Raw genomic sequence first — 12,067 nt, 5'->3', positions numbered from 1 at the left:
ACCTGGGCTAAGAAACAGCTCTGGATTTCCAGCAGGCCCCGAGCAGCCCTGACACACACACACCTGGCTTGCTGCAAGGTCTAATCAGAGGAGCCAGCTTCTCTGTGAAGCACAGCTCAAGTTTCCATGCTCACTGAACCCCAGCATAAGAGCAATTCAGTCACAGCAGAGAAGCATGTCACCACCTGGACTTGCCTGTGGGAAGCACAGCCTGGAAGCTCCAACATCTGCTTGTCAGAAGCTCACACTGAGCAGAGCATGAGTTAAATCAAATCCATGCACACTTGAGATTGCTCTCCCCTTTTGGAAGGGAAGCTCAGCTTCAAACCCAGCTGGAGACCTATGTTTTCTTCTGGTTTGCCCTAGGTTCCCTCCCCACACAGCAGTTAAGGGGGGCAGCAACTTTTGCAGTGACTCACCTTTGAAAACATCACATCCACATCCTAGTAAGTCAGGAGCAACAGCGCTTTGCATCATACCAGATGATGAGTGCCCCCCCTTCCCAAAAGGGCTCCCACATCACCTCTTTTCTGCAGTGGTCATATTCCATTGAGGACATAGCTGAGCTTCTCCAGCAAACAGCTTTTGGAAACACACGTGGATGACACTAAGCACCTCCCCTCATCATCCTCTGGCCTTTCCATCGAGTTGTATCAGGATATAATTACACCATTTTCAGAAGTTTGTGACTGACCATCCTTACAAAGCCGGCAAGTGTCAAATTTGAGACTACCTTCCTCAAGGAGATTGATGACAAAACTTAATTCAGCAGGAGGAAGAAACCTTTCAGCCACCCATGGCCTTGGAGAGGTGGAAGCAAAGGCCCCTGCTCAAAGAGGTCTCACTTAACAAGAGAAACAGATTTCAGCCTCTGCATTTAACTCACCAGTTTCACAAACTGGAGTTTTTACAGAGAAACTCCCATCATATAACACCTGCTGCTTAAGGTATCAGCAACCCTCCAGTCATTACACTGGAAGCCAGGGCACCAGCACTAACAAATGACCACTTGCACTGCACCCAGGGGTGTCTAGCACAAGCCAGGGCCCTTCCACCCACTGCAGCCTATGGGAAGGGTGTGAGGCAACAGCAGCCTCCCACTGAGCAGCCAGCCCTGCACCAAGAGCCGTCATCTCCCTGAGCCCTCAGTCCCAGGCTGTGACTTTCACAGAGCTGCTAAGCTCATGTGCAACAAGAGGCTCTGTAGACCTCTCAGTCTGTTTTACCACAACAGCCTGAATGAGGAAGCATGTTACAAACCCAAATTCCCTTGCAGTAAGGTAAGGAATAGACAGGCAGCCAGAAGCAGGCTCCAGGAAGTCAAGTACAGGAAGCAAGCATCTTAGGGTCACACAGATTTCACTTAGGTTTCACTGAAGAGAGCTGAGGACACTTAAAATTGAAGAGTGTATGAGTTCAACATAGTTTTGATAGATATCCAAATACATCACGCTGAAAAAAATAAAGCAGTCTTTTTCAAAGCCTCTTATGAATGCTTAACTTACATGCTTTCCATACAAAAGTGGGTTTCAAACAACCAAGCACACACTAATTCTTTAAGACCTTTATTAACAGATGCTTGCAGTTTGACTTGAAAAAATCAGGTGTACATTTCATACAAATTAAAAATGAGGTTCTTAAAAATCTCAACTTGACCAGATATGAAACAATTTAAAAACCTTTAAAGGTGTATTGAGAAAAAACAGACTTTTAAAAAACGTGTTTATCGTTTCCAAAAGGAGACTTCTTTAGGTAAAAATAATAAAAACCCCATGCTGCATAGATAATGCAGATAGTTCTAGTAATCTGGTCAACAGCAAAAAGCAAGCACTTAAGGTCTTCAGTTCCAATTCTTTTGTTCATTTCTTATTGCTGGAATTTCATTTTCTTTTCTTCTTCATTTCTTAGGTCTTTTCTTTGATGACTAAACTGAAAGAAAAAAAGGGACAGGTATAATCAGATATAAATGTTTTGTCTACCAAGACTCACCTGCAATTTAAATTCACACTGAGCTTTCATACACACAGAAGAATCTTATCAGCTACAGCTCTTAAATTAGTCCAGCACATCAGCCCACTTTCCAGTGATCAAAACTGCCAGCTGCTATGCAAAATAAGTGCAAAGAATTCCAGGAAAGAAAAAAAATTAACAGAACGTAATTCTATCTACACCTCTCCCTGCACTGGCCTCCTGCTTCAGACTCTTTCACGACAGCCTCTTGGAGAACGCTCCTCAAATCAGGCACTGCAGACACACAGAACTCTACCGTACACTCGTCTGGAAACAAAGCTGGTAAACTCTGAGGAAACTCCTGGGAAGTCAGGAGAACAACTTAAGATCCGCAAAAGATGGCTGAATGGCAAACCTCCACCTATGCCGAACAGAGGTAGAACAGCTTCACTATGCACCAGAAATCACGATTTATATTCCCCAATACTACCAAATAGATAGAAAAAGCAAAATAAAGCGTTGTGTTTTTTCTTTCTTTGAAGCCTGCTAGTTAAAGAATTCATCCAGCTTGCCTCAACCATTAAGATTAACAGCAGGATAATACAAAGGCTCACGTCAGGCACACAGAAAATGCTGCAGCAAGACATAGAGGTATAAAATAAGTTATTTGTACAACAAATTCAGCAGCATCCGAGCCCTTAAAGTAGGAGTCCCTAAGACCTCATAGTTGGAGAGGTCTATAGCTACTAATGACACCAAACTACTGCTCCTGCATTCCCTATTCTTCCCAGTAATGTATCCATTCATTAACATTCTCACCAGGATCTAAATAAGTCTGAATGCTGGCCTTCAAAGGCAGAAGAGCAATGAGTGAAACAACAGGAATGGGATACGAACTCTGGTTAACAAAGGAAATACAGAAGAGGAAGAACAGACAAGGAAGGTGCCAGAAACAAAGCAGAAGATAGAACAAGTAAACTGTTCTGGCAATGAAAATCCCCAAATTAGCAAGCGAATCCATCAGAAGACAGCACCAAGCTAGCATCAAATCACAACTAGCTTACTTTGCAATGAAGGCAACGTTTTTAATATTGACCTTAACACCAAGCCACACCAGTACTTCAGTCTAGGAAAGTGAAGCCTCCAGCTGAATGCAACATCCACCACAGATACAACTGCTGCCAGCATTTTTGTTCAGATAAAAAGCCACTACCAAGTTATTCCTGCACATTCAACATTAACTTACTAGAAATGAATCCCTAGATGTCTTAATGCCATCCAAATGCCCTTTGGGACATAGCAGTAAAAGCCAACATGCTTACAGTCTCAAGCAAATCCTAGTACCTCTGCATACCTGTTTCTCCTAGCAGGATACTTACAGCTCACCATACCAGCATCACTTGAACTACTATTTCTGGGTGAATGAAAACTGTCATAAGCCTGGGTTACTGACTGTAGCCAAGATTTTAAGATTAGCAATACTCTAGGCAATGATTCCACCAGTGAATATCAGAGCTTTGTAACTGAGTCCTCCCAATTAACCAGCATTTAGACAGCAAAATCTCACAGCTCAGTTCTGCAGAACTTGGTAAGTGCACTAAGTGTGGCCAGCTCAGTTACAATACACATTAGCAAAAATAGTTCAAATCTCTCAAGGCAAAAATTAAGAGGAAAGCGTCCAAAGAAAAAGGTCAACCATCAGATCGTATCCTCAAAAACATCCTGGCACGCACCCGGATGATGGTAGAGATGGTAAGCCGGTATTTACTCAGCCCCGCCCTGCTCGGCCTCGGGAGCGGACGTGTTCTCAGCTGGTGGTTCGGCTGTCTTCGTCTCTTTGCCATCTTGTGGTTTAGGGTTCTCTGGGCGTCTGCGTCTGTAGTTGAAGTTACGACGGTACCGACGTTGAGGTGGCTGCTGACTTTGGGTCTCATCCCCTTGGTTCTCTTTATCTTCCTCATTTCCATCCTCTCTGGGCTGTCTTTGACGAGGAGGACCCCTGAAAGTCAAGCTAGGCTTTAACAATGCAGCATCTGACCATCGCGATGTTCTGTCTGTGTTGCTAAAGCTCAAGGTAAAAGAAAAAGAGTTGATCTGCAGCATACCTGCGAAATCGTGGTCTATAACCTCGATACATGTTCTGCCTGACTGGTCTGCCTTGTTCTCCTGCACCCTGGTTGTCAGCACCCTGGAAGACATTAGGCAACAAACCATCTTAGCCACATGCAAAATCATTACCACCACAACTAGCCAAACCATGGAGAGCCTGCTGTAAGCCAGGAGGGCTGACCGCTGAAGTCTGAAGCATACAATAAGGTGGATAGTGGTCCCAGTGCATAGAAGTATGCACTATGCAGAATCTATTATTTTTCCAGTTAATTATACAGAAAGTTAACACTAATTTGATCACACTGCTTTTCAAGAGTAGTGACTAAGACCTCCAGCATATTACTATCTGCTCAAGCATTTCATCTTACTGCTAAGCCTTATGGAACAGATCTTGAGCATCCACAAAGAATGGCAAAGAGCTGCACCCCATCACCATGCTCCAAAGAAATCAAGTCAGCACAGCACCACGCAAACATTACCTCCACTATCTCTCCCTGCACGGGAGGGTTGGAATATTGTGGTCGACGCCCGTAGGGCCTACGCATGTAGTAAGGTGGGTACCGCCGCCTGCGGTAGGGGCGACGTTGTTGGGCTTGGCCTTCCGGGATGTTCTCTGCTCCTTCATTCTTTTCCCCACTCTCACTGTTCTGGTAGTTTTGCTGGTAGTTGCGTGGAGGACCCCTGCGACGTGGATATCGTCTGTAATGGTTACGGTCTGCTGCGTATTTACTGCCTTGCACTGGAACTCCACCAGGGCCTGTAACATTAGCTGCCTCCGCACCCTACAGAGCAGGAAGAGTGTTAGGTAAGCAGTGAGCACCAAATCAGTTACAGCATAATATAATATAGTACTGAGCAACAATTTACATCCACATTTGTAAAGCAATGAAAACCCATTAATCTCCCTGGATGTCATCAGGCATCGACTCAAACCACAGGCACCACAACAAAGCCTGCAGACCAAGTTTTCTGTGCATACTGTAACACCTGAGATGTGTTTACCTTTTCTCCTTCAACCACATCAAACTCCACGGTCTCTCCATCTCCTACGCTGCGGAGGTACTTCCTGGGGTTATTCTTCTTTATGGCAGTCTAACAACATAATATTGCAGAATTACATTTACAGGCACAGCATTAAAATACTACTTAGCATGTCTGAAGACCTTTTTTTAAAGGAATTTAAGTACTTATTCCTTAAGATGTCATCCTCCTGAACAAGTAATTAAACCACAGTGAAAACTCAAAGTCAAATTCATGTTTTACTACAATTTTGGCCTATCTGAAGCTCTTCCACTGCCTAGAAATATCTGACAATATGCTTTCGGCTAGTTGAGAAGTTGAAAAAGCAGTTTGAAGAGATATAAAGAAACCACAAAACCAATGCAAACTGAACAAGAACTTGATCACTAAGCAACCCATAGTATCTGTACGTTCCCATGAAGTATGCACACCAATACAAAAAGCTTGCTTTGGGTTTTCCGATCGTGTAATCAGGTTTCTATCCCTCTACTTCCCACAAGAATATGCAGTAGCCTACACTCAACTGAGGCTGTCCCAGACTACATGAACACATCAATAACCAGAAATCAAGAGACTTCCTTCTCTGAGGCTTCCGATACTCTTGCTTCAGCCACAGTATTTTATTTACCAACTAACTGCAAATCTACTCTAGCTGAATATTATACACCAATCATTACACTTTCCACAGTGTCAATACTAGAAAACTTTTTGTCTAAGTGTCTGCGTGTTAAATGACACTACTGGAAAATGCTGAATTTTCTATGCTGTTGAGCAGTGTTTTTTTTGACAGGTGAGAGTGCCCTATGTGCACTATTCTCAGCCATATGCTATTTGCCAAATACTTTAACTGAACAGTAAGACAAGTGAAACAACTTTACAAATAAATGCCAGCAATAGCGTTCAGCTAGATTTCTTCCCTAAATCAAACAAAATCTACAGAAAAATGTGTCCAAAATTTTCAGCATATAATGATTTTAGGGAGAGATGAGAAACCTTACTACAACAGCAGCAGAGTGTAATACATCTTCATGAGAAACCAGCTTAGTAATGAGGATGAGAAGGAGCATACACAGCCTAGAACATGATCATTTATTTCAAATTAAACCCCAAAACTGTTTTATCATGAAAATTGCTACATTAAAACAAGCCACTGCCAAACTGTGCTGTTAGAAACTGACAGTAGTTATACGACAAGTCTATAAATCTGACAGTAAGTCAAGGTCCCTTACGGGTTACCCTACTTGCAAATCAAGTAATGAAGTCCAACCGCTTTGCTTTCCTTCAGGGTATATATTCCTGCCTCCGTCCACAGAAAACCAGTTGAGTCTCTTGGACTTTCTCCACTGCCCATTACAGAATAATGTTTTATTAATAAATGCCTCCACAGTTTTATTATGTTTAAAAACACTGAGCTGGTCACACTGATTTACAAGTCAGACACAACAGACTCAATGAAGGCCTATTTGCTCTATGAAATAAACCACAGATGCATCACAGTCTCACTTTGTGCTACCCACAGGTTATATTTAAATGATTATGTCTGATTGAAAATACATCTACTAAAATGTTTATAAACTTTCATTGAAAGCTTGGAGTAAAAAAAATCCATAGAAGTTCTGCCAAAAAAAAAAAAAAAAAAAACACACCTTCACTGGTTCATTCCTATTACAACCCAATTCATTTTTCCCTCTCTGCTGCACGTTTTTCTTTTAGCCGTATTTCTATAGTCTGTAAACCCACAAGACAACTTAAATGGACTTTAGATAGCTATTCCCAAGTTGGGGTACTATAATTTCCATCACTATATAGCATCAGCCTACTCCACCCTAAAGTCCTGATGATGGATGCATGTGGATATGCAAGACCTCCAACCACACGCAAGCTCTACGTGCATCCTATCAATGAGAAACAGTCACTTGTGTTCAAGTAACAGTTCTTGGAAACTTGAGGTACTTTCACCCCCTCAGATCCACTTAGGTAAGGTTGTGCAGAGCACGTCTCAGATAGGTAACATGTTTTTCAGTTTCCAGAGGATCTTACCTGATGGACAAACACATCTTCCTTGGTGTCATTCCTGTAAGACAACACAAAATTGAAATTCAGATGTCAAGTGCACAGTAAGCCCAGTTTTAAAATGCAGCTGTTTAGCAGTGGGATCAAAACAGCAAACTGTCAAGACAAGTAGCTTCCAGCATCAGCACTACTCTTCAACCTGCTCTTAACTGTTCTCTTATTAGCTTACTGCTTAAAGGAAAGATTTTATCAGGTAGCCTATGCAAGGTTTAGAGTACACACTGAAGTCCTGTAAGACTCTCATGAAAGCATTTCTCCTCTCTCCATCCTTGCAATCCCACCAGTAGAGAGGCTTGAAGAAGAAAACCACCTGACAGTCCACAGTGACCAGTCCATCATTTCTGGTAACACCGTGGGGGAGATGTGCCATTGCAGGCTATGAAAACCATTTGAGTCTTGCTTCACTGGTCACATTTCCTACAGCCTGCAACAGTGAGCTGCAGCGACCTTGTGAGGACAGCTCCATGGACAGCTGCTGACCAGAGCACAAGACACATTCCTGCTGCGAAGCAAGGCAAGCACCCTGTGCGCATACATCACACTGGCTTCCTGCTGACAACCACCTGCGACCACTTCAGTTACCTCCTCTCAGCCATGCTGCTTCCTTCACCTACGGAGCAACAGCATTAACTGATCAGCACTCCACTGAAGAAAGGCAGTGGGGTTATTCAAGTCTCACTTGCGAACACAGAGAAAGACAACCTTGGGCTTCTCTACTCACAAGAAACAGAAAACATCACGAATCTGTACCTCTAACCTAAACAAGAATCCAAAAGCATCTTTCAGGGCGATCACGCCATAGCTTCCACAACTGCCATGCTGAGCAAGGCCAGGCAACCACAATCAGTACCAAATGAAGTCAGGAAAGTTTCTGTTCTGCAATTAAGCAGCACAGTTGAAACGGCCTCCACAATGATTTGAGAGCTGTACTCACCATTTCCACCACTCATAACAAGCTCAGAGCCCCACATTCAAGGTCACATCACACCAACCAAACCTTGCTGTGGTGTTAGTTTCAAGTCATTCCACAGACTCATGAATCAACAGCAAAGTGCCTTTTATTTCCTAGAATGACTGGTTAAAGGCACAGCAAAGCAAGCTTGTGTTAAAGTATGCTCATAACTGATTTTTTTATGTTTATTTTTTTAATAAAATAAAGCCTCACCATTGGCTTTAAAATGCGAGAATGACAACTGTGACTTTTCCAAAACTCAATCCAAGCTATGGCTATTCTGGCAGACAGCACCACTAAAAGGCACCTTGTTTCCTTACAGAGCTGATGCCTGAAAATACTACAGGCCTCCAAGTTTACTGTAGTAAAGACAACAGAAAGGACTAGAGAAGAGCAAGTGTGATCATCAGGAGGCATCTTATCTCCAGCCGCCGGTGATGCAGCATTGAGAAGCCCTTGAAAGCCAGAGCCTAAATACTTGCTTGTTCACCATACAAGATCTCTAAAGAGATGCACCAATAGCTGATAACCTCCAGGAAAGTAACAGCTTTCAGTAAAGATGCTTGCTATCCTTCTGCACTCTCAGCTGAACAGCAGCATCAAGAAGCACTCACCACCTATGCTCTTCAAGTGTGGATGCTCTATACTCTTGCCCAACTTAGATTTTTGGCAACAATACCAGATGTTTGTCACTAGGGTCCTTTTTCAACGGCTGTTCCATTTGAGAGTATATTGAAGTTTTAGATAAATGAATGACTCAGGTACACACAAGTAATTCAAGGTGTATACGTGATTAGTTAGAAAGTTTACTGGTTAATTTCAAAGCCCGGTGCATGATTCCTGTACTAAGATGGCATTTTCCAGCAACCACATCTAGAAGCAGTAAGTGTACTGCCACTCAGATGGCGCAGGAATAACAGCAGCTATCACATTCTCAACCAAAATATGAAACAGCACAGAAGACCCCCATTCTGAAGCCCTAACAACCTGGTTAGTTCATCTTAGTACTAACTAGATGATATTCCTATCAATACCTTTAACTGCATTAAAAGAACATTTAGACAAGCAGACCAACTGTGCATGAAAACGTAGCAAAGCTGCAAATACAAAGCCAGCCATCAATGTGCAGTTCCAATTTGTTAGCAGGACAGTTAACAGTGTCCTGCATATCCATTTATTACTTTGACAACTGGAAGAAACCACTGACAGAATTTAAACTAATATTTCAGAAAAAAAATGCACTTCAACATTAAAATAACACAGTAAATACTTGAAGCTCACATGCACCTAGAAAGCTGAATTTTAGTTGCAAAGCTTGTTTTAGCTGCAAGCGTACCCAACTGAAGCAAAGACAAGCAAGAGCAGAAGCTCTCGCAATTTCCCTTGTATCAAGTGAGAGATTCCAGAGCTGTGGAAATGTCCTCCAGTTCAGTTCTCAGGCTGCAGCTCTAATCTCCTGATAACATGAGATCATGCTGTGTTTCTCATTAAAAATGGCAACCTCAGGGATTAAACAGCTGCCAAAACAATATGAGTGGGGAAGCCATTCAGATGTTTTAACTAGCTGCTGTTGCTTCCGTGCCTGACTCACATAACTGAGCATTTCCACTACTGAGTGGAGCCGAGAAAAGGCTTCCCTAGAGGTAGAGTTTGTGGCCTGTAACTTTATAGGCACTTACAAGAAGAGCAAGAGACGCTAAAGCTAACAACAGACAGCTATTCAGCACCCAACGTTCAAATGCTATATGGGGAACTGGACAGGTTCAGCAAGTCACACACAAAACCAGCTAAGGAGCTCAGACGATACTTAAGACAAGGCCAAAAGGTACCACGTAGATAAAAAGACAATCTTTAGAACAAAGCTAAATAAGAAGACCAGTAGCTACACTTGCTTCCCTAGAAAAGGATTCCCAAGCCTTCTGTCAAATACTGTTAGAGAGGGTTTGAAGCCACCCAGCTGCAATATGTCTTTCTTCAGCTTGTTTCAGACTTTAACCCACTTGTTCAACTTACACTCAACACCTTCCTGATCCAAAAAGCCTTATACTGCCATAGAAGAAGAAAGAAGACCCTCCAGTAGCAAATACATTATCCTATGTCTTTCCCCATTTCTGGTAGATGCATTCCCGCGGAGGTGCTTAAGGGGAAAACAGCTCCTACAAATACAGCCTCTGCAAATAACCCACACACCGGCTGATAGGATTTCCGTTTCTTTCCAGAAGGGCCTAGCAGAGCAATTCCAGAACTCCTGCGCTACTCAGCAGCTTCACTGCTACGCTAACCTGAAGTCTATGTACACACCCTTAAGCGTTCAGATTTGCTCTTTAAATCACCTACTGTCAGAAAGAGAACCTCCCAGGCGTTTGTTTCTCGAGGCCCATCCACGCACTCCAGCCTTATGAGAGAAAAGCAGCCCGAACTTTGCACGTTTCCCTGTACGGTCGCAGCTTCCCGAGGGCAGCACGCTTCTAGGCGCCTCCAGCTATTCCCAGCCCAGCTCTTGCCGGCAGCCGGCCTTCCCCAACCCCGAGGAGCCCGGGGAAGGCCCCGCCGGGCCCCGGGGCCGCGCTCACCTGTTGATGAAGCCGTAACCGTTCCGTACGTTGAACCATTTCACTGTTCCCAAAACCTTCGTTGCTGGGAAGGGAGCGACAAAAGAGAAGAGGGGAGAGAAGGGGGGGGTTGCGGGGCGTCAGGCGCGGCACGTGGCGGGGCGGCGCACACAAAGGCCCCGCGTGGCGGACATTTTGCGCCGCGCCGCCCCGCCCCCACCCGCCGACACGCGGGGCCCGGCGGCGCGCGCGCGGCGGGGCGCGCGCCCAACGGCCGCGAGGGGAGGGGGGCGGGGGGAAGGGGGCGCGCGGCGCTCTGAGGAGGCGCGCGCGGCCCCGCGGGGGGGTGGGAAAGGGGCGCGCGCACCGCCGAGGCCCTCTCCTCCCGTCCCCTCCCCGCCGCCGCCGCGGCCCCCTCCGCGCCTCACCGATGACCTTCTTGTCCCCGCCGGCGGGAGGCGCCGCCGAGGCCAGGCCGCTGCCCCCGTTCCCGGTGCCGCCGTTGGGCTTGGAGTCGGCGGGGGCGGCGGCGGGGGCCGCCGCGGGGACGGGGGCGGCGGGCGGCTGGGTCTCGGCCTCGCTGCTCATGGCGGCGGCTGTTCGGTGCGGGCGGTGGTGGTGACTGGCTGTTTGCGCCGCCTCCCGCGGTGTGATGGTGACTGAGGCCGGCCGTGGGGGGGCTGCTCCCTGCTCCGGGCTCGCTGAGCTCCGCTCTCCGCTCCCGATACCGATCGAACTGGCCACAATGGCGGCCCGCACCGGCTAGCCACCCCGCGCGCCCCGCCCGCGCGCCCCGCCATTGGCCGCCCGCGCTGCCCGTCAGGCGGCGCGCCGCTCCCATTGGCCCTTCTCGTCCCGGCGGCAGCCCCCTCGCCGCGCGCCCGTTGGCGGCGGCACCTGCCTTTCCTCAGCAGCGCGCGCGCCCATTGGCCGCTCGGGCGGCGGCGGCCGGGCTCCTCTTCCTTCCCCGCCCACCCCCAGGCTCCGCCCCCGCCCCCTGATTGGCCGCCGCTGCCGCCGTTCGCCCCGCGGCTCCCGCCCCTGCGGGCCTGGCGGGGACCGGGCGCGCGGCCACGCGGCCGGGAGCGCCCCGAGCACGCGCCCGCGGCCGGGGCCCGACGGGGAACCGGGAACGGCCCGGAGGGGGCGGGGGGGGATCCCTCCGCGCTGCAGGTGGGCAGGGCGATGCCATCACGCCGGACTCCATCTGCTTGTGTTAACGTGGCTCCCCGAGGAGCTCCTCTGGTCACTCCTCGCAGGGCAGTTTCCCCAGATAACCGCCTCCTCATGGAGCTATTTCAGAGCCAGGCCGCAGCCCCGGGTCAGAGGTCTCTTCAGAGCCTTGCCTTTAATCAGCCTTTTCCTGTGCCTCCGGCCCTTCCCTGCAGTGACACCTCTCTGCAGTGCCGGG

The 12,067-nt window shown here is 47.1% G+C and overlaps 1 protein-coding gene across 2 annotated transcripts; it reads right to left on the bottom strand.

Annotated features, from left to right (window-relative positions):
• Positions 1-1,549: 1,549 nt before the first annotated feature.
• YBX1 (Y-box binding protein 1) lies at positions 1,550-11,405 on the bottom strand. 2 transcript variants are annotated; one of them, XM_082776895.1, is made up of 8 exons: positions 11,085-11,405; positions 10,678-10,741; positions 7,120-7,153; positions 5,062-5,151; positions 4,539-4,841; positions 4,056-4,138; positions 3,684-3,961; positions 1,550-1,929 (listed from the first exon to the last, which is right to left on the bottom strand). In XM_082776895.1, exons 1-7 carry the CDS (start codon positions 11,242-11,244, stop codon positions 3,715-3,717), a joined length of 981 nt encoding a protein of 326 aa, XP_082633021.1. In that variant the 5' UTR covers positions 11,245-11,405; the 3' UTR covers positions 1,550-1,929; positions 3,684-3,714. The 2 variants fall into 2 exon arrangements, with proteins under 2 accessions (XP_082633021.1, XP_082633020.1); XM_082776894.1 differs by having other exon boundaries at positions 3,684-3,949; positions 11,085-11,299.
• Between the last annotated feature and the right edge of the window lie 662 nt (positions 11,406-12,067).

The sequence above is a fragment of the Aythya marila genome (genome assembly GCF_965140915.1).
Source record: "Aythya marila genome assembly, chromosome: 21".
Classification (NCBI taxonomy): domain Eukaryota; kingdom Metazoa; phylum Chordata; class Aves; order Anseriformes; family Anatidae; genus Aythya; species Aythya marila.
This window is presented reverse-complemented; position numbering and strand designations above follow the sequence as displayed.

Coding starts and splice junctions, on each gene's coding strand:
- YBX1 (XM_082776895.1), bottom strand. CDS start 11,244: ATGAGCAGCGAGGCCGAGACCCAGCCGCCCGCCGCCCCCGTCCCCGCG. Junction 5,152..7,119: donor AAGATGTGTTTGTCCATCAG/GTAAGATCCTCT, acceptor TTATGTTGTTAG/ACTGCCATAAAGAAGAATAA. Junction 4,842..5,061: donor ATGTGGTTGAAGGAGAAAAG/GTAAACACATCT, acceptor CCTGCTCTGTAG/GGTGCGGAGGCAGCTAATGT.